This window comes from Geotrypetes seraphini, chromosome 10 (genome assembly GCF_902459505.1).
Source record: "Geotrypetes seraphini chromosome 10, aGeoSer1.1, whole genome shotgun sequence".
Classification (NCBI taxonomy): Eukaryota; Metazoa; Chordata; class Amphibia; order Gymnophiona; family Dermophiidae; genus Geotrypetes; species Geotrypetes seraphini.
The window spans coordinates 25,514,730-25,539,080 of record NC_047093.1 but is presented as its reverse complement, the minus strand read 5'-3'; the positions used below and the strand labels follow the sequence as shown (position 1 = coordinate 25,539,080).

At 44.6% G+C, this 24,351-nt stretch overlaps 1 protein-coding gene across 8 annotated transcripts in view; it reads left to right on the top strand.

The window, feature by feature from the left end:
- The window catches only part of CACNA1G (calcium voltage-gated channel subunit alpha1 G), a 574,606-nt gene that overhangs the window by 460,071 nt on the left and 90,184 nt on the right, over nucleotides 1–24,351 (top strand). For all 8 annotated transcript variants that reach the window (XM_033960654.1, XM_033960655.1, XM_033960653.1 and 5 more), the window contains 6 exons: nucleotides 416–539; nucleotides 3,073–3,141; nucleotides 5,396–5,580; nucleotides 8,075–8,201; nucleotides 14,458–14,583; nucleotides 17,011–17,100. In XM_033960654.1, coding sequence (XP_033816545.1) covers nucleotides 416–539; nucleotides 3,073–3,141; nucleotides 5,396–5,580; nucleotides 8,075–8,201; nucleotides 14,458–14,583; nucleotides 17,011–17,100 — 721 coding nt within the window. The remainder of the gene's footprint in view (nucleotides 1–415; nucleotides 540–3,072; nucleotides 3,142–5,395; nucleotides 5,581–8,074; nucleotides 8,202–14,457; nucleotides 14,584–17,010; nucleotides 17,101–24,351) is intronic.

Genomic DNA, 24,351 nt, shown 5'->3' with positions numbered 1-24,351 from the left:
TTTAACAATCCTGAATTTATCCCTTATATATATTTAATTAAATAACAAGCAGACCATATGAAGAAATAGTGCCCAACGTGGATGCGTTTCATCTACAAAGTTGTGTCAGCGGCATACAACCAGCTGGTGTAAAAAACAGCTTCCACCAACACTGAAGAAACAATCCTGGAAGCTGTTTTTGACATCAGCTGGTTGTATGCCCCTACGCAGCCTTGTAGGTGAAACACAGCCACGTCAGGCACCATTCCTGGGAGCATTTTGATTAAATACAAGTTTTTTCTTCATATGGTCTGCTTGTTGTTTTCTGTTCCATGTTGGATATAGTAGATTGTTTGCTTTGCTGTTTATTTGATTAAATTCCTAAAAATCTTCCCTTCCAACCAGCCCCGTGCTCACTTTTGTTTTCATTTTGCAGATTCCGTTTGATGTGCAATAAAATCATCACCCATAAGATGTTTGATCACGTTGTCTTAGTTATCATTTTTTTGAACTGTATCACCATTGCCATGGAGCGGCCAAAAATCGAGCCCCAGAGTGCTGTGAGTATCAAGCCTAAAGTACGTGTTAATTTATTTAATGAAATGTATCACCATGGCAGTCCTCAGGCACTGAGCTCCAATGAAAACTGCTTAGTAAACCCACATAAGAATGCCCCTCCAATTGGAAAAGTTGCTGTGCAACATGCCGATTGCCTGTGGATGTTTATTCTATGACTTACTCTTACTTAATGGGCAACATTGCTTTGTTCCCAGCTATTACACTAAAAATGATTCAAATATGTCACATTCTGACTAGCTGTGAGCCCAATGGAGAAGGCAGACCCATGGACACGCTCATTCCTTCTTGCTACGAGTTGATTAGATGATATCAAAGGGTGTCTAGGTTGGATATTTCCTGTTTCTGAATGTCCTGGCTGATCTTGGTCTAAGATTCATATTCCTTCCACCAAAACAAAAACAATTAGAAAATTCACTCCATGGAATTTTTCTTATTTAAATAGATCATTTATATATATTTTTTTTCTTTTTGCTGTTTTTAATCACCAAGATACTCTTTCGTTAAACTGTGTTAAGTGCTAATGCATGCTTAACTTGAAAAAAAAAATTGCTTCCTGCAGGATGCATTAAAGTGTTTTCCATTAGCTTTTAACATTTGTATTTGTTAACCGCATGGTATTTATTTTAGGGGGGAGGTGATGTGTCAGGTGTGGAGAATGGGTGTGGAAGCACCATTCAGCTAGTTCACTGAGGGGAGTGTGCAGCGCAGTGCTTAAAGCTACAGCCTCAGCACCCTGAGGTTGTGGGTTCAAACTAGTGCTGCCCGATTCAGAGAAAAAATATTTCGATTCGATTCGATTCACCCTGTTGAATTGATTTTTTGATTCAATTCACTGTTAATGACACAGCTTTTTAAGTTTAAACATTTTATTTAACCAAGGCAATATCATACCAAAAATTCCCAGCTTCCATCCCCAGCCTCCCTGCCGATTTCAGCTTCCATCCCCAGCCCCCAAGACTCACCAGTCCCCCCCCCCTGCCGATTCTGAGCACCCCCTGCCGATTCTCAGCCCTCCCTGCCAGTTCAGTTACTTACTCAACTGGATGTGGAATCGCGAGAAAGAGAAGAGAAATGCAGAGACAGCCAAAAAATACTCTATGCTTCTGACTGGTCCACTGCACGAGGTCTGCTCGCTCCCTCTCGACACTCCCATGTCCTTTTGTTTCTTCTGATGTAACTTCCGGTTTTGCAAAACCGGAAGTTATATTAAATGGGAACGAGTCCGGCGGCCGGCAGTGAAAAAAGAATGAACTTTAATCGGGATGAATCGGTAAGTCCGGTTTTTTACAAAAACGAACCGATTCGAATTGATTCACCTGATTTGAATCTGTGAACCGATTCGAATCATGAATCGGGCAGCACTAGTTCAAACCCATGCTGCTCCATGCAACCCTGGGCAAGTCACTTAATCCCCCCCCATTGCCCCAAGCACACTAGATAGATTGTGAGCCCACCAGGACAGACAGGGAAAATGCTTGAGTAACTGAATAAATTCATGTAAACCATTCTGAGCTCCCTGGGGAGAACAATTTAGAAAATTAAACAAATAAATAAGTGAAATTAGCATGTGCTAAGTAAATAATTCCCACTTTACACAAGAGCCTATAGCATCTCCTTAATAGGTGGTGGTAAGGACTCCCAGTTCAATTTTTTTTTCTTCAGAGGCCATGTGCAGATGCTAACATTTACCACGCAGCCAGGAAAAAAGAAACATTGAACATGCCCAGGAAAGGCTCACATTAGGTCCAAGAAAACAAACAAGCAGATGATCTGCAAAATACAGAACAGCAAAAGTAAAGCAGACTAGCATTCGTATAATGTCTTTATTCAGAATTTATTCGCCACAAGCAATGTTAAAACACTCTAAAAGCATTGCATGGCCATGTTTCACCCTCTTAAGGGCTGAGTCAGGGGCAGATTAGAAACCAGCAAGTATAATTCCAAAGCCTCAACTATCTGGCTGAAAGCGGGTCTCTATGCAGCCACAGCTTCTGCTTGCAATGAATCACACTGCCGTGTTGGGCTTTTAGAGAGTTTCTTTGCTTTTAATATTGTCTGTATTCAGAATTTATTCACTACAGGCATTCAACGCTGGTCTGCTCTGTTTTTTGTTGTGCAAGCCTCGGATTAGGACACACAAGGCCCATTTTTCATCCTAGCTTAGTAAAAGGACCCCCAGGTGATGAACCATTGAAGATTGGAGCTCACTGACTGCTGTCCATGGTGCTGATTGGCAATCAGGAAAGGATCTAGCAACATGTTGAAAAGATTAATTAAAACACCAAGATGCTGCTCTTCTTTTCAGTCAAATACTGTACATCTTAGTCGGCATTTGTAAACCAGGTCTAGCCTCTCTGGCAAAGAAACTACCTTGCTGTGCAGTGTTTTCTGTATAAACGATACAACCAATTAATAGGTTCTGAATATGATAACAGAAGGAACATTTGTCAAGAATCTGGAATTCTATCTGAATTTATTTTTATATTGGTTGAAATTTCCCTTCTTCTTTTACAGGAAAGAATTTTCTTAACACTGTCCAACTACATTTTTACAGTAATATTTCTGGCAGAGATGACAGTGAAGGTAAAATTTGGTATCTGAATATATGTGTCCTGCAGAACTGTGCTAAAATCTTTTCCCGTCAAGCATGGACATTTCTGCAAGAAATTTGATTCTCATTCAATAAGACATTCTAGATTGAAAAATAGATAGAAAATAGATAAAGATCTGTGTTTAATTAAGCTCCCCAATGTGTATAAACACCCAGGCAGAGGAATAGTGGGAGAGTGGGGTTATGATAGAGATATTTAAATACATATGTGGCATAAATCTGTATGAGGCGAGTCTCTTTCATTTGAAAGGAAGCTCTGGAATGAGAGGGCATAGGATGAAGTTAAGAGGTGATAGGCTCAGGAGTAATCTAAGGGAACAGTTTTTACAGAAAGGGTGGTAGATGCATGAAACGGTCTTCCGGTAGAGGTCGTGGAGACAAAGACTGTGTCTGAATTCAGGAAAGCATGGGGGCAAACATTTGGGATCTCCTAGGGAAAGGAGGAGATAGTGGATATTGAGGCTGTGCAGACTGGGTGGGTCATTTAGCCTTTATCTGCCATCATGTTTCTATAAAGACGGTGATGGATTGTGTTCAGAATTTTTATTTTGATTCAAATATTAATATCCTTTTCATATTCATGGACTAAAACCACAGCATGAGTTATTTAAAAAAAATAAATAAATAAAAATAAACACCCAACCTTAAATTGGTTTTGCCCTCATTGAATTGATCTGAATATTTGAAAAATAAGCTTTTAGCTTTAAGGCATTCTTTATAGACAGTGGGGTAGGGGGTGTTTCAGGGTTCCAGCAGGAGGAGTGGGCATCCCTCCTGCCGGCCGACTTGCAGAGGGTTCGGGGTTCACTGCTGCTGCTGCTCAGCTGATCGCGGCAGGGAGATTCCCTTGCTGCAATCAGCTCAGCGGCAGCGTGATTCTCTAAACAGCGTCTCTGACACAGACACCGGTTAGAGAATCGGGGTGGTTAGGTGGGGTTAGGCATCTGCCTGTTAGCATAGATGCGATTCTATATAGAACACCCGTGTGCGATTCTCAAAAGCCGCTTAGGTAGCTGCTGAGACCGGGCGTCCTATACAGAATCAGGTCCATGGTCCTGTAGAGAATTGGGCCTAAGTCAAGGCACCCTCTGATGCCTACATGAAAAATAGGCTTGGTTAAGGGGTGAAGAATAGGCATAGTTGACTTGGATTTGCAAGGCATTGTAGTTAGGTGCCGGTAAATTAGGCCAGAAAAGCCCTGGCCTAATATACTGCTGCCGACCACAAGGATGCCTAATCGGGACACATAGGTTAGAGAATGACACGGTGACAAAATTCATCACTGTTCCCTTCCCTGCGGATAACCGCGGAAAACCATCTTCATGTCATTCTTTAAGGAGAGAGGGAAGAATCAGAGTATGAATGGCCACAACCACTTTGCTTTGAAGAATGCTGGTGTAGAAGGACTGAGGTTGAAACAGACGCTACAGAATGACAGTCTCTGGTATCCAAAGCAGATATTGTGATGTCATAATGCCTCATTCCACCAGTGCCTAAGAACCAATCACATCAGTGATGTCACAATGGCTTCATTATCCTTGGCTCACATAAGAATCAGAGTATGAATGGCCACAACCACTGACCCACAAGCTTTGCTTTGAAGAATGCTGGTGTAGAAGGACTGAGGTTGAAATAGACACTAGAAAATGACATGGGTTTATTTCCCGTGGTTATCCGCGGGGACTGGAACAATGATGAATTTTGTCACCGTGTCATTCTCTACCTACACGTTAGGTGCTGTTAGGGGCTGTTTGTAGAATAAGGGCCACACAGCGCATTTTGAAAATCAATGCATTTTTTGCTGATAAAATACATTTTTGCTGATGAAGCCTTGAAGAGCCTTGGCTCCAGAGATCGATGATGCCAAAGAACAACCAAGATCCTTTTAGTGTCCTGAACAGTGTTTCTCGACCCCCCTCCTGGAGGCATGCCTCACCAGTTAGGTTTTCAGGCTATCCCTAATGAATATGCATGATTTATTTGTACAATGCTTCATCCCTAGCTCTGGATTTTTCAGCTTTAGGGCAGCGTTTGTTCTCTTGCTTATTTCAGGTGCCAGCCCTAAAGTTCCCGTTCCCGTAACTGTTCATGTAATTCCGTTGCAAATCACTGAGCAGAAAGCAAAGGCGTGGAGAGCCCTATTTCCAGAAGTAATTAGAACAGAGAATGTTTGCTGGAAGATTTGTTGGTGCACTTAAGTCACTGAATATAATGTTGGCTTGACAGGTGGTGGCTTTGGGTTGGTGTTTTGGTGAAAAGGCATATCTGAAAAGCAGCTGGAACATGCTAGACGGGATGCTGGTTATGATCTCTGTCATCGATATTCTGGTTTCCATGGTATCTGACAGTGGAACAAAAATCCTCGGAATGTTAAGGGTCTTGCGGCTACTTCGTACTCTCCGTCCACTGAGGTAAGAAAATTAGAAAACATCACTAACGTACATGAGGATATCGAGCTTCTGTGCCTTCACTAACCACGAAAACGGTGCATTGGAAGTCATGTTTTAATAAGTTTCTATCAAAAGCAAAAGAAAGTCATGTTAAACCCGGGGCCTGATTCTATAAATGGCACCTAGGTTAGGACTAGAGAGTTGCACGGGGACAGAAATCCCACCCATCCCCGCCCGTCCCTGCCAGGATCCTCTCCGTCCCCACCCGTCCCCGTCAGGATCCTCTCCGTCCCCACCCATCCCCTTCAGGATCCTCTCCGTCCCCACCCATCCCCATCAGGATCCTCTCCGTTCCCACCCGTCCCCGTCAGGATCCTCTCCGTCCCCACCCGTCCCCGCCAGGATCCTCTCCGTCCCCACCTGTCCCCGTCAGGATCCTCTCCGTCCCCACCCGTCCCCGTCAGGATCCTCTCCGTCCCCACCCGTCCCCATCAGGATCCTCTCCGTTCCCACCCATCCCCATCAGGATCCTCTCCGTCCCCACCCGTCCCCGCCAGGATCCTCTCCGTCCCCACCAGTCCCCGTCAGGATCCTCTCCGTCCCCATCAGGATCCTCTCCGTCCCCGTCAGGATCCTCTCCGTCCCCACCCGTCCCCGTCAGGATCCTCTCCGTCCCCACCCATCCCCGTCAGGATCCTCTCCGTCCCCACCCATCCCCGCAAGGAATTACCTCCATCCCCGCCCGTCCCCATAAAAAGCAGCAATTACTTCTGACAGGATCATCAATTCCACAGTTTCTTTTGTGTTTGCGCTGCTGTTTTCCTTGTGGAATCTCTTTGGTGGAACCCTTTTTTTTGTTTTCTGTTCAGGTAATTCACTTATAAACCCCCCTCTTTTACTAAGGCTGACGTGTCCATTATATTATATGGACGAACCCTGCTTCCAAAGCCTTCCATCCCCGTGGGAGTCCCGTTGGCTAGAGGGGGGTCCCCGTGGAAGTCCCGTGGGTTAGGGAGGGATTCCCGCGGGACACCCGTGATTCCCCCGATCCCCGTTCCCATGCAGACCTCTAGTTAGGACCCCTAATCACGGATGCCTAGTGACACCTAACTTACCTCCCCTCCCCCACCCCTCTTTTACAAAACAGTACAAGACGTTTTTATTTCAAACTGAAGCACTTCCCTAGGGCTTAGCATGACCTGCCTATGTCCAAAGAGGAAGGAGGAGTAAACGGAGTTTTTAAAAGTTTCTCTGCCCCTGAACCAAACGCTCGTTTTAGACGTGCTGTTTCTGCTTTTTTTCTGGAAGTCTTCACTCACCTGCCCTGCATGCGTCGAGGTTTGTGCTCTGAACACACATCCAGAAAGTTTCCTGCCTATTCATGTTGTGAGGTGATAGGCAGTAGTTTAGAGCTCCTGCCTGGTCAGTTTTGTGACAGACAGAAACTGCTGAGATAAGAATAGCTCAGAGGCACGGCTGACATTTTGGCATTTGGCTTCCATTAAAGAAAGGTTAGTAATTCAGCTTTCTCTTAACATGCTCTTAAATGGTGTTTAATTCAGTCTTCAAAGGTAAAACCTCTAACTAAATTAGTTTTTAATCTGCTGAGGTGGGGGAGGGGTATTTTTCGTTAAACTCTGAGCCTCATGTTCTCTAAGGGCACTTAGATATTTGCCCCCTAATTCTATAATCTTGTGTGCCCAATTTTATGCTTTAGCACTTAAAATTGCCCAAAGTAGGGTGCCAATTTTGGTGTTAATTCAACTTTGGTGTTAATTCCAACATGCAAATTGAGCATTGATCCCCACTATTCTGTGTGTATCTTTTATGAATGCCACTGACCCGCCCATGCTCCTCCCATGGCCACGCCCTCTTTTGAGTTCCACACGATCCAATTTGGGTGCCCATTGTTACAGAATAGCAGGTAGTCAGATCGGCACCCAAATCATAATTCATGCCAATTAAGTGATGTATTAGCTCCGGAATCTTGATACTCCAAAACGTAAAGCTATCTATTTAATATGTAAAGCTAGCTATCCTCTTCATAACCTCTAATTTCTTATTATGTCCTTCCCTCATTTATTCAATTGCCTGTAAACCGTGTCAAGCTCTATCTTTATGGAGATGATGCGCCATACAAACTTAAGGTTTAGTTTCGTTTGCTCTTTGGGATTCTGGAATGTTGATACAAGTTGGGTTTCTGCCTGGTACTTGTGATTTGGATGGGCCATGGGTGGAAACAGGAAATTGGTCTAGATCAGTGGTTCCCAACCCTGTCCTGGAGGACCACCAGCCAGTCGGGTTTTTGGGATAACCCTAATGAATATGCATGAGAGAGATTTGCATATAATGGAGGTGACAGGCATGCAAATTTGCTCCATGCATGTTCATTAGGGCTATACTGAAAACCTGACTGGCTGGTGGTCCTCCGGGACAGGGCTGCAAACCACTGGTCTAGATGGACCTTTGGTCTCACCCGATATGGTTATTCTTATGTTCTTATGTCCTTATCTAGGGTGATCAGTCGAGCTCAGGGACTGAAACTGGTAGTAGAAACTCTGATGTCATCCTTGAAACCTATTGGAAACATAGTGGTCATCTGCTGTGCCTTCTTCGTCATATTTGGAATACTTGGTGTTCAGGTAGGTTCCAGGTAGAAGAGATTTGGGACGCCTCCTAGTATGCCATCTGACAGGGCTTCCCAAATGTGTCCTGGAAACCCCACAGCCCCAGGGCAGGATTAATTTGTCGAGGGCCCCTAGGCACACAAGTACACTGGGCCCCCTGCCCCGCCCCACCCCACCATGCGCCCAGGCGGAAACAGGAAGCTGCGTCAGAGGGAAGCTTTGGGCAAGCAGCACCGCTTGCACAATTACAGTTCCCGTTGCCTTTCTTACCCGCGTTGCTTGCTTGTCTTACTTTCCGTCGATGAGGGGGGGGTGCGTTGTCGATCAGGGGGGGGGCCCGCGTTGCCGATCGATGCTGGAGGGGCCCATCGCCATTTGGAAAAAACAATGTTGATGTCCTCCTTCATCGGGCCCCCCCTGACCATTTCGGGCCCTAGGCACGTGCCTACTTGGTCTGTTGGTTAATCCTGCCCTGCACAGCTCCACAGGTTTTCAAGATATCCACGATGAATGATGCATGAGATCAGGGTGCATGCATTGGAGAATCAGTCTATATACACAGTCATCTCATGCACAGTAGTTGTGGATATCCCAAAATCTCAACTGGCTGTGGGGTCCACAGGACATATTTGGAAAGTCCTGCTATATGTGTTAAACTGCAATCCTGGAGGGCCACAAGCCAGTCTCGTTTTCTGGACATTGCTAATGAATATTGTCACCGTGCATCACCAGGCCGGGCCGCGCCCAAGTGGGAATGGCCGAGAGAGCACACGGCGCTGACCGAGCGGATAATCAGTTCTTAATTGGAGTTGGTGGATCAAGTAAAATAAAACACCCAGTTTGCTTCTAACTCAAAATACTTTATTCCATTATGAACTTCAGTTTCCAAAACCCCAAATTGCACTCATTCACAGATACACTCTGGGTTGACGAGTTGGTGTAGGTACTGTTCTTTCCTTTTGAGATAGTATTTTCTCCTGCCTAGCCCTAGGCTGTTTGTTTCTTTACCAGAATCATTTTGTCAGTCACGAGTGCATTTTTCCAACTGCATTTCATCAGGAACCTGTTTGAATTATACCACTCGGGACCCCTGACACAGGGAACGAAACGGGGCCACGTTGGGACCCCCAAGTCCTGCTTAAGCTAAGTGTCATTTCAGCACATACAGTGACTCTCAAATACGTTAAAAATTTCTATCATAAAAGTTTTTTGAAACTGAGCTAAGCAATATTCTGTGGAGCCAGTGATCAAAGTTTTTATAAAACAACAATGACTGGAAGGTGAACTCTTCGCCCAAGGGAGGTATTCAAGCCTTCCTTACAGAGTTCCACTTCTCTGAGTAATTTTATAAACTTTATTTTGATCACTCTCCATGAATTTTGTCACCAATGCAGGTCAGTTGAATGATTTGATATCATAGCCCTAGGCATCGGCATCTTTTCACTGCCCATCTCAGTCACAGGGCCTACCCTGTGACAACATGCATGAGATATTTGCCTGCACAACCTCCATTGTATGCAAACACATTCCATGCACAGCCTCCATCGTATGCAAACACAGTGCGTGCATATTCATTAGGATATCCTGAAAGCCAGCCTGGTTTGCAGCTCTTGCCCTGCACCCCAGCTGTGCCGAACCCTTGTATTTCCAGTATAGATTCAGGGTCCTGTCAGATCTAACAGAAAAACCAAGATTGTCAAAGTGAAAACTGTGCTTTATGTCTCCTAAATTGTAAGCTATGTTAATGACCATCGGCAGCTCTTAGCTCCCTACAATAACATCTGAAAGGTGGCAGGGATCATTTGTAAGAAGCACATGCAGGTAGGAATGTATTCAACTCAATGCAGTCGCATTTCTCTTTCTTTTCTCAAGCGATAAAATAACAAAGAATGTTATTAACTGTTCTGACCATAGCTATACCTACCGGGGCTTGTTTTTCATCGGTTCTGTTCACAGACGCCGAAAACCTCCTACAAGGGCAGGTCTCCACCATGTCAGCAGGCCAGAACAGCAGATAAAATCAAAATAATCACCTTGGGTGCTTTTGAGTTTGGGTTTTGTTTTGTTTTTTTCCTCCCCTAATTGTCACAAAATGAATAACGAGGCCAACAGGAGCACGTCCATTAGTATCTAACCAACCTGGCAATTATTTCAACGACAAAGAGGAAGCGAAGTTACACTTGCTAATGTCACAGGTTGCTTTTGTACCCCTGCACAAATGATGAAGCAAAATACTGATGAAACACACACGCACACAATCCTAGTAAGCTTATTTACTGAGAGAAACCAGAAACTGGCACAGAAATGTTGAGACCATTCAGATTCTTTTTGAAGAGAAAACCATATTGTGGGCCTGGTGAGATTATACACCTGAATAGTAGTAGTACCCAGTGGAATACCTAGGGTATGTGACACCCGGGCCCATTGTTTTTTGACACCGCCCCCCCCCCCCCCTCCACCATGAAAAAAATATTTTTAGTAATGTTCCCCCAGCTGCTAGCCATGAAGGGGGTGTTCCCGGCCTGGGAGTCATGGTCCGGGAACTTCCCTTCTCACAGCCCAGTGCCAAAGCTCTGGGTAGTCCCTGTGGCCCAGCATGCTCCCAACCTTCTCTCCTGTCCGATGGCCCTTTACCTTCCGTGAAGCTGAAAAAAACTGCCGGTCTCGACAGTGATTCAGCTACGTCACCTGTGGCTCCCCATCATGCTTTCCGTGTCTGCCTCTGCCGCAATCCACCCGGGCAGATTCAGGAAGTTACGTCATTGGCAGACGCGGAAAGCAGGAAGGGGAGTCATGGGCGACATAGCTGAATCACTGCACCTGGGGCGGACCGCCGCCCCCCCCCCCCCACACACACACAATTGGTACGCCACTGGTAGTGTCATCTCTCACCTCTTCAATCTGTTCAAAATGCTGCTGTGCAACTCATATTCCATGAGAGCCGCTATTCTCACATTACCCCTCTCCTCAAGCCACTTCACTAGCTCCCCGTCCATTTCCGAATACAGTTTAAATTCCTCTTGCTGATTACAAGTGCATTTGTTCTGAAGCTCCCCAATATCTCTCCTCCCTTATCTCCCCCTATGCCCCGTTCATCGGGCAAGCCCCTCTTATCTGTACCCTTCTGTTCCACTGCCAACTCCAGACTCCGTCCCTTTTTTCTTGCGGCACCGTATGCCTGGAACAGGCTACCTGAATCAATACGTCGTGCTCCATCCCTGGCAGCGTTTAAATCCAAGCTAAAGGCCCACTTTTTTGAAACTGCTTTCAACTCTTAACTCTCCCTCACTGCTGTCAGATACCTAGACCCACTACAATCTCCCCAACCCTGAAATGTCCTGTCTAAATTAGATTGTAAGCTCTTCTGAGTAGGGACTGTCAATGCAATAGTATGTTAAAATGTACAGCGCTATGTATGCCTTTCAGCACTATAGAAATAATAAATAGTAGTAATAATAGATTAATAAAGAAAGGGTCATTTAAAAAAGTATTACCCGCACTGTTTTTAAACATAGAAACAAAGAAAAAGGTGGTAATATCAGAAAACAAATGTGATCTGCTCAAAAACTTCTTCCAAAAAATTTTTTCACATATATATACAATTGCATACCAGCAAACTGTGTTCTAATAAATTATAATAACTTCACAAAAAAGGGGAGTGTATTGACGGAGAAAACTATGAAAAGGAAAGGCAGTAGAACAAAATGGATCAGATCGTAGGATCTCTTCTAACCCCAGTTCAGATCCACATCCTGGATTCAAAAATTCTAATCATTTGTCCAAACCCCTCCACCTTCCACAACTTGTAGTCAAAAACACCATCGATGACACAAAAACTTGTAAATTCAGTTCGAATCATCCACCTGTGGGCGGGGCTATGGGACGGCTGGGCCAATCTGGTCCCATTCTGCCGTCGGCTGCCTGCCGGATAGGCGGGTTTGGCACCCGTCTGCCGGCTATCTTGAAAAAAGGTACGGGGAAGGGGGGTGGGGGTGAGGGTGGGAGGGTCGTGGGGTCAGCCGGGGGGTCGCGGGTCGGCTGGGGGGGGGGCGATCGGGGGTTCTGGGGGGGTGGTCATTGGGGGGAGGGGGGTTGCGTCGAGGGCAGGAGGGCCTGGGATCCCTCCTGCCCATAATGTAGTGGGGGCTGGGGGTAGGGGGGCCGCCGGGGCCAGGAGGGCTTAGGCTCCCTCTTGGCCCAAACAAGTCGCGGGGAGGGGGTGGTCACCGGGACCAGGAGGGCTTGGGCTCCCTCCTGGCCCAAACGAGTCGGGGGTCGCCGCAGGCCAGGAGAGTTTGGGCTCTCTCCTGGCCCGATGTTAATTGCGAGGGGGGGGTGATGGATCACGGCAGGAGAGATGGCTCATCTTCCCTACCATGTTGCCATCACTCCTCTACCGGAACTGCCACGACCCGTGGCAGGAGAGATAGGGCATCTCTCCTGCTGCGGGTCACGGCAGTTCCGGTAGAGGAGTGATGGCATCGCGGTAGGGGAGATGAGGCATCTCTTCTGCCGCGATGGTTGTGGTGGGTAGGTTGCCGGACCGCTGAACTGATGGCACCAGCGCCCATCAGCTCAGCAGCCCCTTTTTCGGCACTTAGACCTGGTTTGACTACATCTAAGTCAAAAAGATCTAAGTGCTGACTAGGCAACCTGTAAATGTTTTGGTTATACCTGTTGTACGCCTAGGTGTAGGTCGGCCCACCTCCCGCCCACTGCCCGCCCTTTCCCCTCCTCTAAACACACCTCTTTTCTCTCTGTGCGTCTAGAGGCAGGGGAAAGGCCTAAGCTGGTTTTAGATACATCTAAAAACCAGCTTTGGTTATGGGTACTTGGACGATCAGGCTTTTTGATCGTCCAAGTAGCCATTTAGGACACTTTTTAGACTTTTTTTTTTTTTTTATTATTACCCCCTTAGAATTTATGATTAGCATTTTATCAAAATTTTAATAAACTTGAAACTTGATCATGCTGTCATGCTACCTTGTGGTATTTCATGGTATTACCATAAGGAGTCAGGCTGCCAACTAAGAAATGTTGACCTATTTGGCATTTGGCTTCTAGCGTTGGTACAAGATGGTTTCTGGGAGCATGATAATGCCACTTTTGGAGAGGAAATCACCAGAACAGGAACAACCAAGGATGCACTTAGCAGAAAGTAAATGAGTCTGAAATTCATACCATAAGTAGTGGAGGGTGAAGTAACTCGTCAAGGTCTCAAAGAAGATCAGTTGGAGAAACAGGTTTTGAACTCTGGTTTCCATGGTTCTCAATCTGCTACTCTAACCACTGGGCTAATCTAATATAAGTGACATTAACATAACATCTCATGAAGGGCTGAAGGCTGGTTTGTAAAGAGAGTGACCACTACTCTGAGAATAATGCAAAAATACCATTTCACCCCTTTTTTCCTAGTTAATTTCAAGTCACCTAACTTAGCACTCTCAAGATCTCAAGATGCTTTACCATGGCCCTCATCAGCCTGAGAGTCAAGGCCCAGCTGAAATGGCATGAAATAAAAGAACAGGATATGTTCCTCATACTTTTTAAATAAGAGCATCATCCTTCTCCATGAGGAAATAGATCCCTTTATGCTTGACATCATCGTTCTCTCATCACTCCACTCTCTTTTCTCCTTAATCACTCTCCTCCAATTCTCTTAAGGGTCAGATAGCAGGATTGCCTTCTTCCCCCTTTCATATGTATAGTAGATAGATGAGTGATATACTTTTATTATTTTTTTCCTTTGGGTTTGTGCGACTTCAATAAATTGGTTGACTATGAAAGATGTATTAAGACAATCAGCAAATGGACTTGCTCCAGATCATTTGCGGGTAACCAAAAGATGTTGATGTCTGAGGGATTCTCCTGAATCCCAGCCACTCTTTTTTTTTTTTCTACCTTTACAAGGACCGACCAGCGAAGTGAAAGCTTGCACAACTAACTGATATGTTTCAAAAGCCAAAGCGAAACAGTTATCTTTCTAAGGCAGGAATTCTCAAGACACAGTCAGGTTTTCAAGATATCCACAATGAATGCATGAGGTAAATTTGCATATAATGGAGATAGTACATGCGTATTTAGCTCTTGCATATTCATTGTGGGTATCCCGAAAACCTGACTGACTGAGTGTATCCCGAGAATTGAGTTGAGAACCCTTGTTCTAGGGTGAAGTTTCCGCCCTCTCATTGACCTTGACTAACACGAGTTGCATAACCTTTAGGGCGGTATAATATGAAGTTCCTCTTACTCTCTCTGACTCTCGTTTCAGCTTTTCAAGGGGAAATTCTTCTTCTGCCAGGGTGAAGATATCAGAAACATCACCAACAAATCGGACTGCTTGGAGGCGAAATACAAATGGGCCCGACACAAATACAACTTTGATAACCTGGGTCAGGTATCTATACAAAATAAATTATGAGTTGACCCTAATTGTGACAGGTAGATTAAAAGGAATCAAAGCTTGTAGCCCCCCCCCTCCAGTTTCTTCAGTTCAGGCACACTGGAAGCGCCAAGGTTTTCTAGAGGCCCCATGAAAATATTTTGGTAAGTTAAGTGATCCATAAGACATTCAAAGATATTTGACAGGCACAGGTGTAACGCACAATTGTAAAAAAAATGACAGTTTAGCATCCTGCCGTTGTATCGGGCGATGGTGTGTCCGCATCTGGAGTACTGAGTCCCGTATTGGTCGCCGTACCTTAAGAAGGATATGGCGTTACTCGGGATGGTTCAGAGGAGAGCGACACGTCTGATAAAAGGGATGGAAAACCTTTCATACACTGAGAGATTGGAGAAACTGGGTCTCTTTTCCCTGGAGAAGAGGAGACTTAGAGGGGATTTGATAGAAACTTACAAGATCATGAAGGGCATAGAGAGAGTAGAGAGGGACAGATTCTTCAAACTTTCGAAACATAAGAGAACAAGAGGGCATTCGGAAAAGTTGAAAGGGGACAGATTCAAAACGAATGCTAGGAAGTTCTTCTTTACCCAACGTGTGATGGACACCTGGAATGCGCTTCCATAGCACGTAATAGGGCAGAGCACGGTACTGGGGTTTAAGAAAGGATTGGACAATTTCCTGCTGGAAAAGGGGATAGAAGGGTATAGAAGATTACTGCACAGGTCCTGGACCTGTTGGGCCGCCGCGTGAGCGGACTGCTGGGCACGATTGACCTCAGGTCTGACCCAGCGGAGGCATTGCTTATGTTCTTATGTAGCATCACACTACAACAATAGAAAATAATCATAATAATTTGAGGGATCATTTACTAACAGCAAACACTAAGGGCTCCTTTTACGAAGCCGTGTTTAGCATAATAGCCCATGCTAAACTGCTGGCCGCACTAGCCGTTACCGCCTCCTCTTGAGCAGGCAGTAGTTTTTCAGCCAGCGCAGGGGTTAGCGCGTGATTAAAAGTCGCACGCACTAAACCCGCTAGTGCGGTGTTGTAAAAGGAGCCCTAAAGCTGCAGAAGGACCTATTTTATGCCGTGGCCCCAGTGTCAAAATAAGGGGTCCTTTTATTAAGGCACGCTAACCGATTTAGCGCGTGCTAAGGCATCCATTATATTCTATGGGCGCCTTAGCATTTAGTGTGCGCTAAATGATTTAGCGCACCTTAATTAAAGGACTCCTAAGTGTTAAAGGCATTAGCACAAGTGAACTGTTAGTACATGACCCTGCAGGAGAGGAAAAGGACGGAGAACTAAGGCCTGGATTCACTAGCCTGCCCGATTGGGCTTGATCCGGGTCCGATCCGGGCAGGTCTGATGAATTCAGGAACGAAAAATATGCAGATGAGGGTGATCGGGGGAACGCCCCCATCTGCCTGCACGGATCGCTCTATAGCGATCCTCGGGCATGCGCAGACCATCTGTAGACGCGACCTTTTTTTTTTTTTTTTGACAGCCCTGCCGGACAAGAGCCCGTGGTTTTCTCTGCATGCCTTTCAAATGGCACGGGAGTGTACTTTGAAAGCCTTGTAAAGAATTTTAGGCAAGCGGCCCAGTTTCGTGGAGAGTAGCTTTAAGTTACGCTGAAATGTCCCCTTTTCTCTACAGGAATCTCCTCATGTGCTATCAGAATATATATATACTAGTGTTTAAGCTCGTTACATTAACGGGTGCTAGAATATAGCAGCATTTCCCACCCCTCCCTGTGCAACAGCAGCATTTCCTGGTCTTCCCTGTGCAGAAGCAGCATTTCCCCCCCCCCCACACACACTTCCCTGTGCAGAAGCAGCATTTCCCCCCCCCACACACACACTTCCCTGTGCAGAAGCAGCATTTCCCGCCGCCCCCTTCCCAGCCGCCACATTTAAATTGAGAAAAGCGCTTTGCCGTCTTCTGTCCACTGTGGCCCACCCTCTCTGACTACTTCCTGTTTCCGCTAGGGTTGGCCGCAGTGGATAGAAGACGCCGAAGCCAGCGGTAGCGCGGTGCAGCGCTTTTCTCACAATTTAAATGCGGCGGCTGGGAAGGGGGTGGCGGGAAATGCTGCTTCTGCACAGGGAAGTGTGGGGGGGGGGGGAAATGCTGCTTCTGCACAGGGAAGACTAGGAAATGCTGCTATTGCACAGGGAAGGGTGGGAAATGCTGCTATATTCTAGCACCCATTAATGTAACGGGCTTAAACATTAGTATATATATATTCCAGAGCACTGCAAAGCTTTTCTTAAACATAGGTAAAATATCACATCTTACTGGTAGCCCACGTTGACAACTTCCCCCCCCCTAATGACCAAATAAGGTAGGGGGAGGTGTGTAAAAGTAAAGAAGGTGACAAATGAAAATGTAAACATTTTTTCTTCTTGGAATGCCCAGGCCCTGATGTCTCTCTTTGTCTTGGCTTCGAAAGATGGTTGGGTAGACATTATGTATGATGGCCTAGATGCAGTAGGCGTTGACCAACAGGTACAGTTTGCTTCATTTAATTTACTTCTTAAACTTAGTAATGGTATCTTAAACAGTTATGTTTTTACCACAGTCTCTTTCAATCTGCTGAAATAATCTAATTGTCAAACAAAGCTTTGGTTGCAAAGGCCCATATTCTCTAAATGGCCACTTAACTTAGGCGCTGGTAGATGCCCTACTGGCGCCTAAGTTAAAAACAAAATGCTGTTTAAAAAAGGACTTAAAATACTTTTCAATTACTCTTCCGGCGCCTACAAAATTGGCACCAGAATCACGCCTCAAGAGGCGCTTTACGGTGCTTAATGCCAGTGTAGGCGTGGCTAATTCCGGAAGTAGCATTAGTCACCATAAAGCACCTACTTAGGTGTGATTCACATCCAAGGTAGGCACCAGAAATGTAGGCCTTGAAAACCCTGGCCTACATTTCCGGCGCCTACCTTTGCTGAAAGCGTGATTCTCTAAACAGCACCATTTGCTTAATTAACACGCAATCGGCAGCTGTTTTTTGAGGTGGCTGATGACAATGACGCCCTTCCAGGCCAAAAAGAATGAATCCTTTAGGTTAAGTTCATCTTTAAAAAACACTAAAATTAAGATAATAGCAATAACTACATCTTTTTTTCAATCCAAAAAGAAAACATGCCGATGCCGATGAGCTTAGAAGATGCACCAAGTATAAAAGATGGTTTGAATGGAGTCAAGTTTCAAGTTCAAGTTTCAAGTTTATTACCATTTGATGAATCGCTTATACAAATTTTCTAAGCGATGTACAATTTAAAAAGCCATTAGATAGTGGTCTCACATACAGTTGGACAAACCAATCACAAAACAAACCACATAGATCAATTAACATTTTAGTAATCGAATTAGAGACAAACATGATTGAAGAGGAAAGGAGGGAAAAGTTACAACTTCATTCTCTATTAGAATTTACATAAAAGGAGAAATACAATGGGAAGGGAAGGGGATTAATGAGTTTGATATTTGTACCAAAATGTAAGGGGTCCAAGATATGCCATATTACACATCAAAAGTGTCTTGAAACAAAAAAGTTTTTAAAAATTTTTTAAAAGATGAAAGATCTTTTTCATTTCTAATATAACTTGGCAGAGAATTCCACAATTTAGAGGCCATAACAGAAAATATATCAAAAGACTACTTGTCTTCACCAAGAACGCTGTCGCTTAGAAAGCAAAAGTAAAAGTAGTCTTTTGCCTCCATTCAAACCATCTTTTATACTTGGTGCATCTTCTAAGCTCTTCAGCGTCCCCTGATGAAGGCATCTTTTGATGCCGAAACGTGGATCCTTGTTGGGTCTTTTTAAAGAATAAAACTTGAACACTGGCTGTTTTAGGATATCTCTCTTGCCTTTTCTTGTTTCTCGTCTGTAACCCTTCCATAAGGCAAGTACTCTTTCTATTGGAAGCTAATATTCTGCAAATGGCACTCTGCATGGAACGACCTTTATAGAATACTAGCTTAGCGTGTATCTCACACCTAACTTTGGGCACGAGCATTTACACCCAACTAATGGCAGTTAGGTGCATAAATATTATTATTCTATATCGCCAGTGGCGTACCTAGCATATGTGACACCCAGGGCTCATCATTTTTTGACATCCCCCCCCCCATCTGTATGAAAAACATGATTTTTAGTAACAATCCACACGTCACACAAGAGTGTACCTAGGAAAAGGCAGCATCTTACATACTGCAGTGAGCAGTACGTCAATAAACCCATTGTAAAACTAAACAAGCCAGACTAGTACAGATCAATCCTAACAGAAAACCATGTCTTTTCGAACACACAGAACACAGAAAACACCTTCGCCTAGTATGGAATATGTAATCACAAACTAACCCCTCCCCCTTTTACAAAACTGTAGTGTGGTTTTTAGCCACAGTGGTAACAGCCAATGCTAAAAAATGCTCTACAGTTTTGTAAATGGGGAGATAGAATAAAAATACGTAGACAACGGTTAAACTGAAGCACCAAGAAGCTAGACTCTGCATACAATGCAACACCACAGAAACAGCGATGCATCTCCCCTAAAGCAAAAAATAAATAAATAAATAGAATATTTTTCTACCTTGTCTTCTCTGGTTTCTGCTTTCCTCATCTTTTTGTCACTCTCTTCCTTTCATCCACTGTCTACCCTCTTTCTGCCCCTTCAATATGGCATCTTCTCTCTTTCTATTCCCATTCTGGAAACTTTATGCATCCCCCTTCCATTTCTCCCTTCACCCCCATTAGTCTGGCATCCATCTTCCTCCATTCCCTCCAACAATGGACTGGTATATCTCCTCTCCTCTTCTTCCCTTCCCTCTCCCACACCCACATGGTCTGGCATTTCACTCTCTCCTCTCCCTTCCCACTCACTTCCATCAGCATCTGCCCCCTTTCTCTCCTCCAACCCAATTCCATGCAGTATCCTTCCCCCTTATGTCTCTTTCCCTGCAATTCCATCAGCATCTGCCCCTTTCTCTCCCTCCACCATGCTTCCATACCACCCTGACCCCCATTCTCACCCTTCACCATGATTCCATACCACCCTGACCCGTCCTTTCTCACCCTTCACCATGATTCCATACCACCCTGACCCCCCTTTGTCACCCTCCACACCCTTCCATGCCACCCTGACCCCCTTAGTCACCCTTCACCATGTTTCCATATCACCCTTACCCCCTTTCTCACCCTTCACCATGATTCCATACCACCCTGACCCCCCCTTTGTCACCCTCCATACCCTTCCACACCACCCTGACCCCCTTTGTCACCCTTCACCATGATTCCATACCACCTTGTCCCCCCTTTATCACCCTTCACCATGATTCCATACCACCCTGATCTCCCTTGTCACCCTTCACCATGATTCTATACCACCCTGACCCCCCCTTTGTCACCCTTCACACCCTTCCATGCCACCCTGGCCTCCTTTCACCACCCTACTATGCTCCTTTCTTTCTCCATCCCAAAGGTCCCGTGATGACTGCTTCTGCTCCGGATGGAAGAGGTAAGTGACTTTGGAGGGGGCTGGGACGGCAGACGCAGTTAGTTGTGGCAAGATCCCGCGATGACTACGGCTGCCGGTCCACACCCCCCCCCCCCCCTCGACATCACTTACCTCTTCCGGAACAGAGGCGGTATACGGCGCAGTCATCGCGGGTCCTTCATTCACTTCAGCACGGTTGCTGACTCTGCTCTAAGTACGGCAGCTGCACTGAGGTGCTGTTTGGGGCAGCGCAGGAGGTTCCGGATCCGGCCGGCTGTGCACCCCCTTGCAGCGTGCACCCGTGGCGGACTGCCCCCCCCCCTTGGTACGCCACTATATATCGCACCTAAATTCTGGGAAAGCCCATACCCCTCTCATGGCCATGCACCTTTTGGAGTTGTACGCTATGAAATGTAGATGTGCATGTTATAGAATACGGAGTAGGACAGATCCACACGTAATTCCTAATTACTGCCAATTAAGTTCCTGTTAACACCAATTATTGACAGTTAATGTCTAATTAGCTAATTAGTTTGCACACAGATCTTTGAGCCGCACCTAAATTTGCTTGGGGGGACCTATGCGGAATCCAATGGTATGTGAATACTGCTGAGGCAGAGTGTGGATGGAGCTAGGGCAGTCCCGTAACTTATCCAGAGTATAAATAGTCAGTCAGGTATTTGGATAACTTAGGACAGAAGGCTATTGGAAGTTATAAGAAAAACAGACTGAATGTTACTCCTATCCGGATAGGTTCTGCTGCTGACTGCTTTGACTGCTGCAATCGGCATTGTATTGGCAAAGAGACCTGACACAACTGTGTTTCAGCAAAGTTGCCTACATCAAATTTCCAAGTTTATTTACAATTTGATATACCAACCATCAAACAAATATCTGGACAGTTTACAATTCCTAAAATTGGAGTTTTTAAAAAATGCAATAATAAAAAAATAAAAAATAAGGGAACATAAAAACCAGACAAAGATAAGGACAAAGTAGGTACGAAAGGCAATGAGGGACGGGAAGATTTATAATTACATTGAAGTCAAAATAAAAATAAAAGGGAGGTAGGAAGGGGAAGGGAGAGAACAAAAAGGAGAGGGGAGGGAGGTCACTTCATAAAAGCGGTTGTTTTCAGCAATTAAAAATTGGAAGAAAAAAGGATCTTATCCAGAATTTTGGTATGCATCTTGGAATAAAAAAGTTTGTAGTTTGGTTTTGAATTTATTGAGTAAGTTTTCTGATCGAAGATGAAATGGGATTGCATTCCAGAGGGAGGGGGCTGTGACAGAAAAGATAAAGTTTTGAGTGTAGAAAAGATCTTTGAGAGACGGAACAGTCAGTAGGTTAAGATCAGCGGATCTCAGAGCCCGGGGAGAGACATAAGGAATGAGATACTTAGTGAGTTTTATTATTGAAATTCTATTTTACAAATATTTGTATTTTTTACTGTATTATTGTATTCGCTGATTGTCCTGCTCTTTTTAGTGTAAACCGCCTAGAACTTTTGGTTATGGCGGTATAAAAGAATAAAGTTATTATTATTATACTTATTAAAAAAAGATGGGGAGTGGGTGAGTTTAATCTTAAATACCAAGAGGAGAATTTTGTAAGTAATTCGATGCGAGACAGGAAGCCAGTGTGCCTCACGTAGCAACGGGGTGACATGATCGTATTTTTTTGCATTATGGATAAGTTTAATGGCGATATTTTGAATCAACTGCAGTCGGCGGATTTCTTTTTGCGTGATTCTATGGTATAAGGAATTACAGTAATCTATGTGGGAAATAATCAGAGAGTGAACAAGGGTTTGGATGGAGGCCGGTTCGAGAACAGAGGATATAGAGTGAATTAGTTGGAGTTTATAGAAGCATTTTTTGGGAAACTGCGCTGATCTGTTCATGAAAGATGAGGTCTTTATCTAGGATGATTCCTAATCATTTTACTTTAGGTTCAATTGGAATTTGTTTAGCGTCAGTGCAAATAGGGCCTGCACACAACCATGTCGAGTCTCTTTACCAACAAAAGCGTTTTAATCGATTTGTGTCTTTGGGCTCCTTTTACAAAGGTGCGCTAGCGGTTTTAGCGTGCGTTAGCCGCTACCGCCTCCTTTTAAGCAGGTGGTAGTTTTTCGGCTAGCGCACGCTTTAGCGCGTGCTAATTTTGTGCGTGCGCTAAAAACGCTAGCGCACCATAGTAAAAGGAGCCCTATGTCTCTCCACTCTTTGGCCAACTCCGCTCTTTTGTTCCTTCCTGGCGTGTTCTGTGGAGATTAACTCGTCTTCTTTTTTTTCTTTCTCAAAGGTAAATGCCATTATATATAAAGCTTTTGTTTTCCACTTTCTTTTGCTTTGGATTTTATTTTTAATACAGTGAAAGTTCTGCTATTTGTTCTATGAGGGAGGTTATGAGCAATAAATTAAAATATATAAAAAGCTATGAAGTGCGGTAAATAGGTTCATTCTCGCCCCCCTTTTACTGAAGTGCGTTAAGCAGATAAAGGTGGGAATTAGGAACCTGATGATTACCATGTGCTAATCCCTGCAACAGCTGATAAACGTGGAATGGGGTGGGGACTATGCATTAAAGTTAGCATAAGCTACAGCTCCGTAAATTAACTGATAACATACTGTTGCAGATAACACGGAGCCATCACCACTACCCTTGTAGGTAGCGATAAGTGACATCCATGTTACCTGCAATACAGTTTGGAGCTGATTCTCCAAATGGGCCTCCCGATAGGCTGCGATAGGCATCCTTCCACCATCTCATAGCCAATCGAGATGCATGTTTTTAGAAAAAATGCAGGCAAGGAAGAATGCCTTTATTGTAGGCGTATGTCACACACCTACGGAGACATGTAGAGATGCTTTCAGGTGCCCAAGGTGTGGCATGGGCATGGTCTCCACCGTAAGTGGCCTTGGGCATCCATAAGCATCCCTATGCGTCTCCGTAGGCGCGAGACAGACGCCTTAAATGTAGGCCTGTAAAATGCTGGCCTACATTTAAACAACTCCACACTCTTATTGCATAGAAATTTTCAATGAAAAACAGATACCAGAATCCACAGAGAAAGAAACAAAAACAAGAGAAAAATAAGTGATAAAGAGGACCGGAAGGGTATCAGACAGCCCGGCACACAAGAATAGAGTGCTGGGAGCGATTCCTCATGTACCCCACGGAACCTCCACCACCTAATTATATATTATATATTCTTTTCAAACTTATAGTAAGTTTTGCTTGGCTGCATTGTTCATTTCTTTGATGCTTATTATGGCTGTTCAGATTGCTGTATTGTATGTCAAGTAAACATTACTTAGCTTTAACTTTCAGCTTAAAGATCATTCCCCTGAACGCCAACGCGTTTCGATGTCCTTTATCAAGGCGACATGGGGAGATTTAAGTTTGAACATACACTGTATACCACCAACCGGTATACAGTTTTTGCAGCCGGTTGGTGGTATACAGTGTATGTTCAAACTTAAATCTCCCCATGTCGCCTTGATAAAGGACATCGAAACGCGTTGGCGTTCAGGGGAATGATCTTTAAGCTGAAAGTTAAAGCTAAGTAATGTTTACTTGACATACAATACAGCAATCTGAACAGCCATAATAAGCATCAAAGAAATGAACAATGCAGCCAAGCAAAACTTACTATAAGTTTGAAAAGAATATATAATATATAATTAGGTGGTGGAGTTTCCGTGGGGTACATGAGGAATCGCTCCCAGCACTCTATTCTTGTGTGCCGGGCTGTCTGATACCCTTCCGGTCCTCTTTATCACTTATTTTTCTCTTGTTTTTGTTTCTTTCTCTGTGGATTCTGGTATCTGTTTGGCCTACATTTAAGGCATCTGTTAGTAAATGTAGACGCGATTCTCTATAGGACGCCGATGCGTGATTGGCATGCGATTGGCAGCAACTTCTTAGGCAGCCGCTGAGATCGGCGTCCTTTAGAGAATCGGGCCCTTTCTGTGCAATAACCCCCACATTCTGTATATGGCACCTATAATTATGCACGTAGCTGAGGTGCAAGCGCAACTTAATTAATTGGGCTAATTGGTGCTGATAATTGGCAAGTGACACCTCATAATTGATGCTAATAATTAAAAGTTATGCGCACAACTCAGAAAGCATGATTCTATAAAAAGCATGTGACAGTCGCAGTGCACAAATTTGAAAACAAGGCGTGACCAAGGGCGGATCAGGAGCATTTACTAAAAGCTAGGCGCCTAGTTGTAGAATACGCCTCATGTGC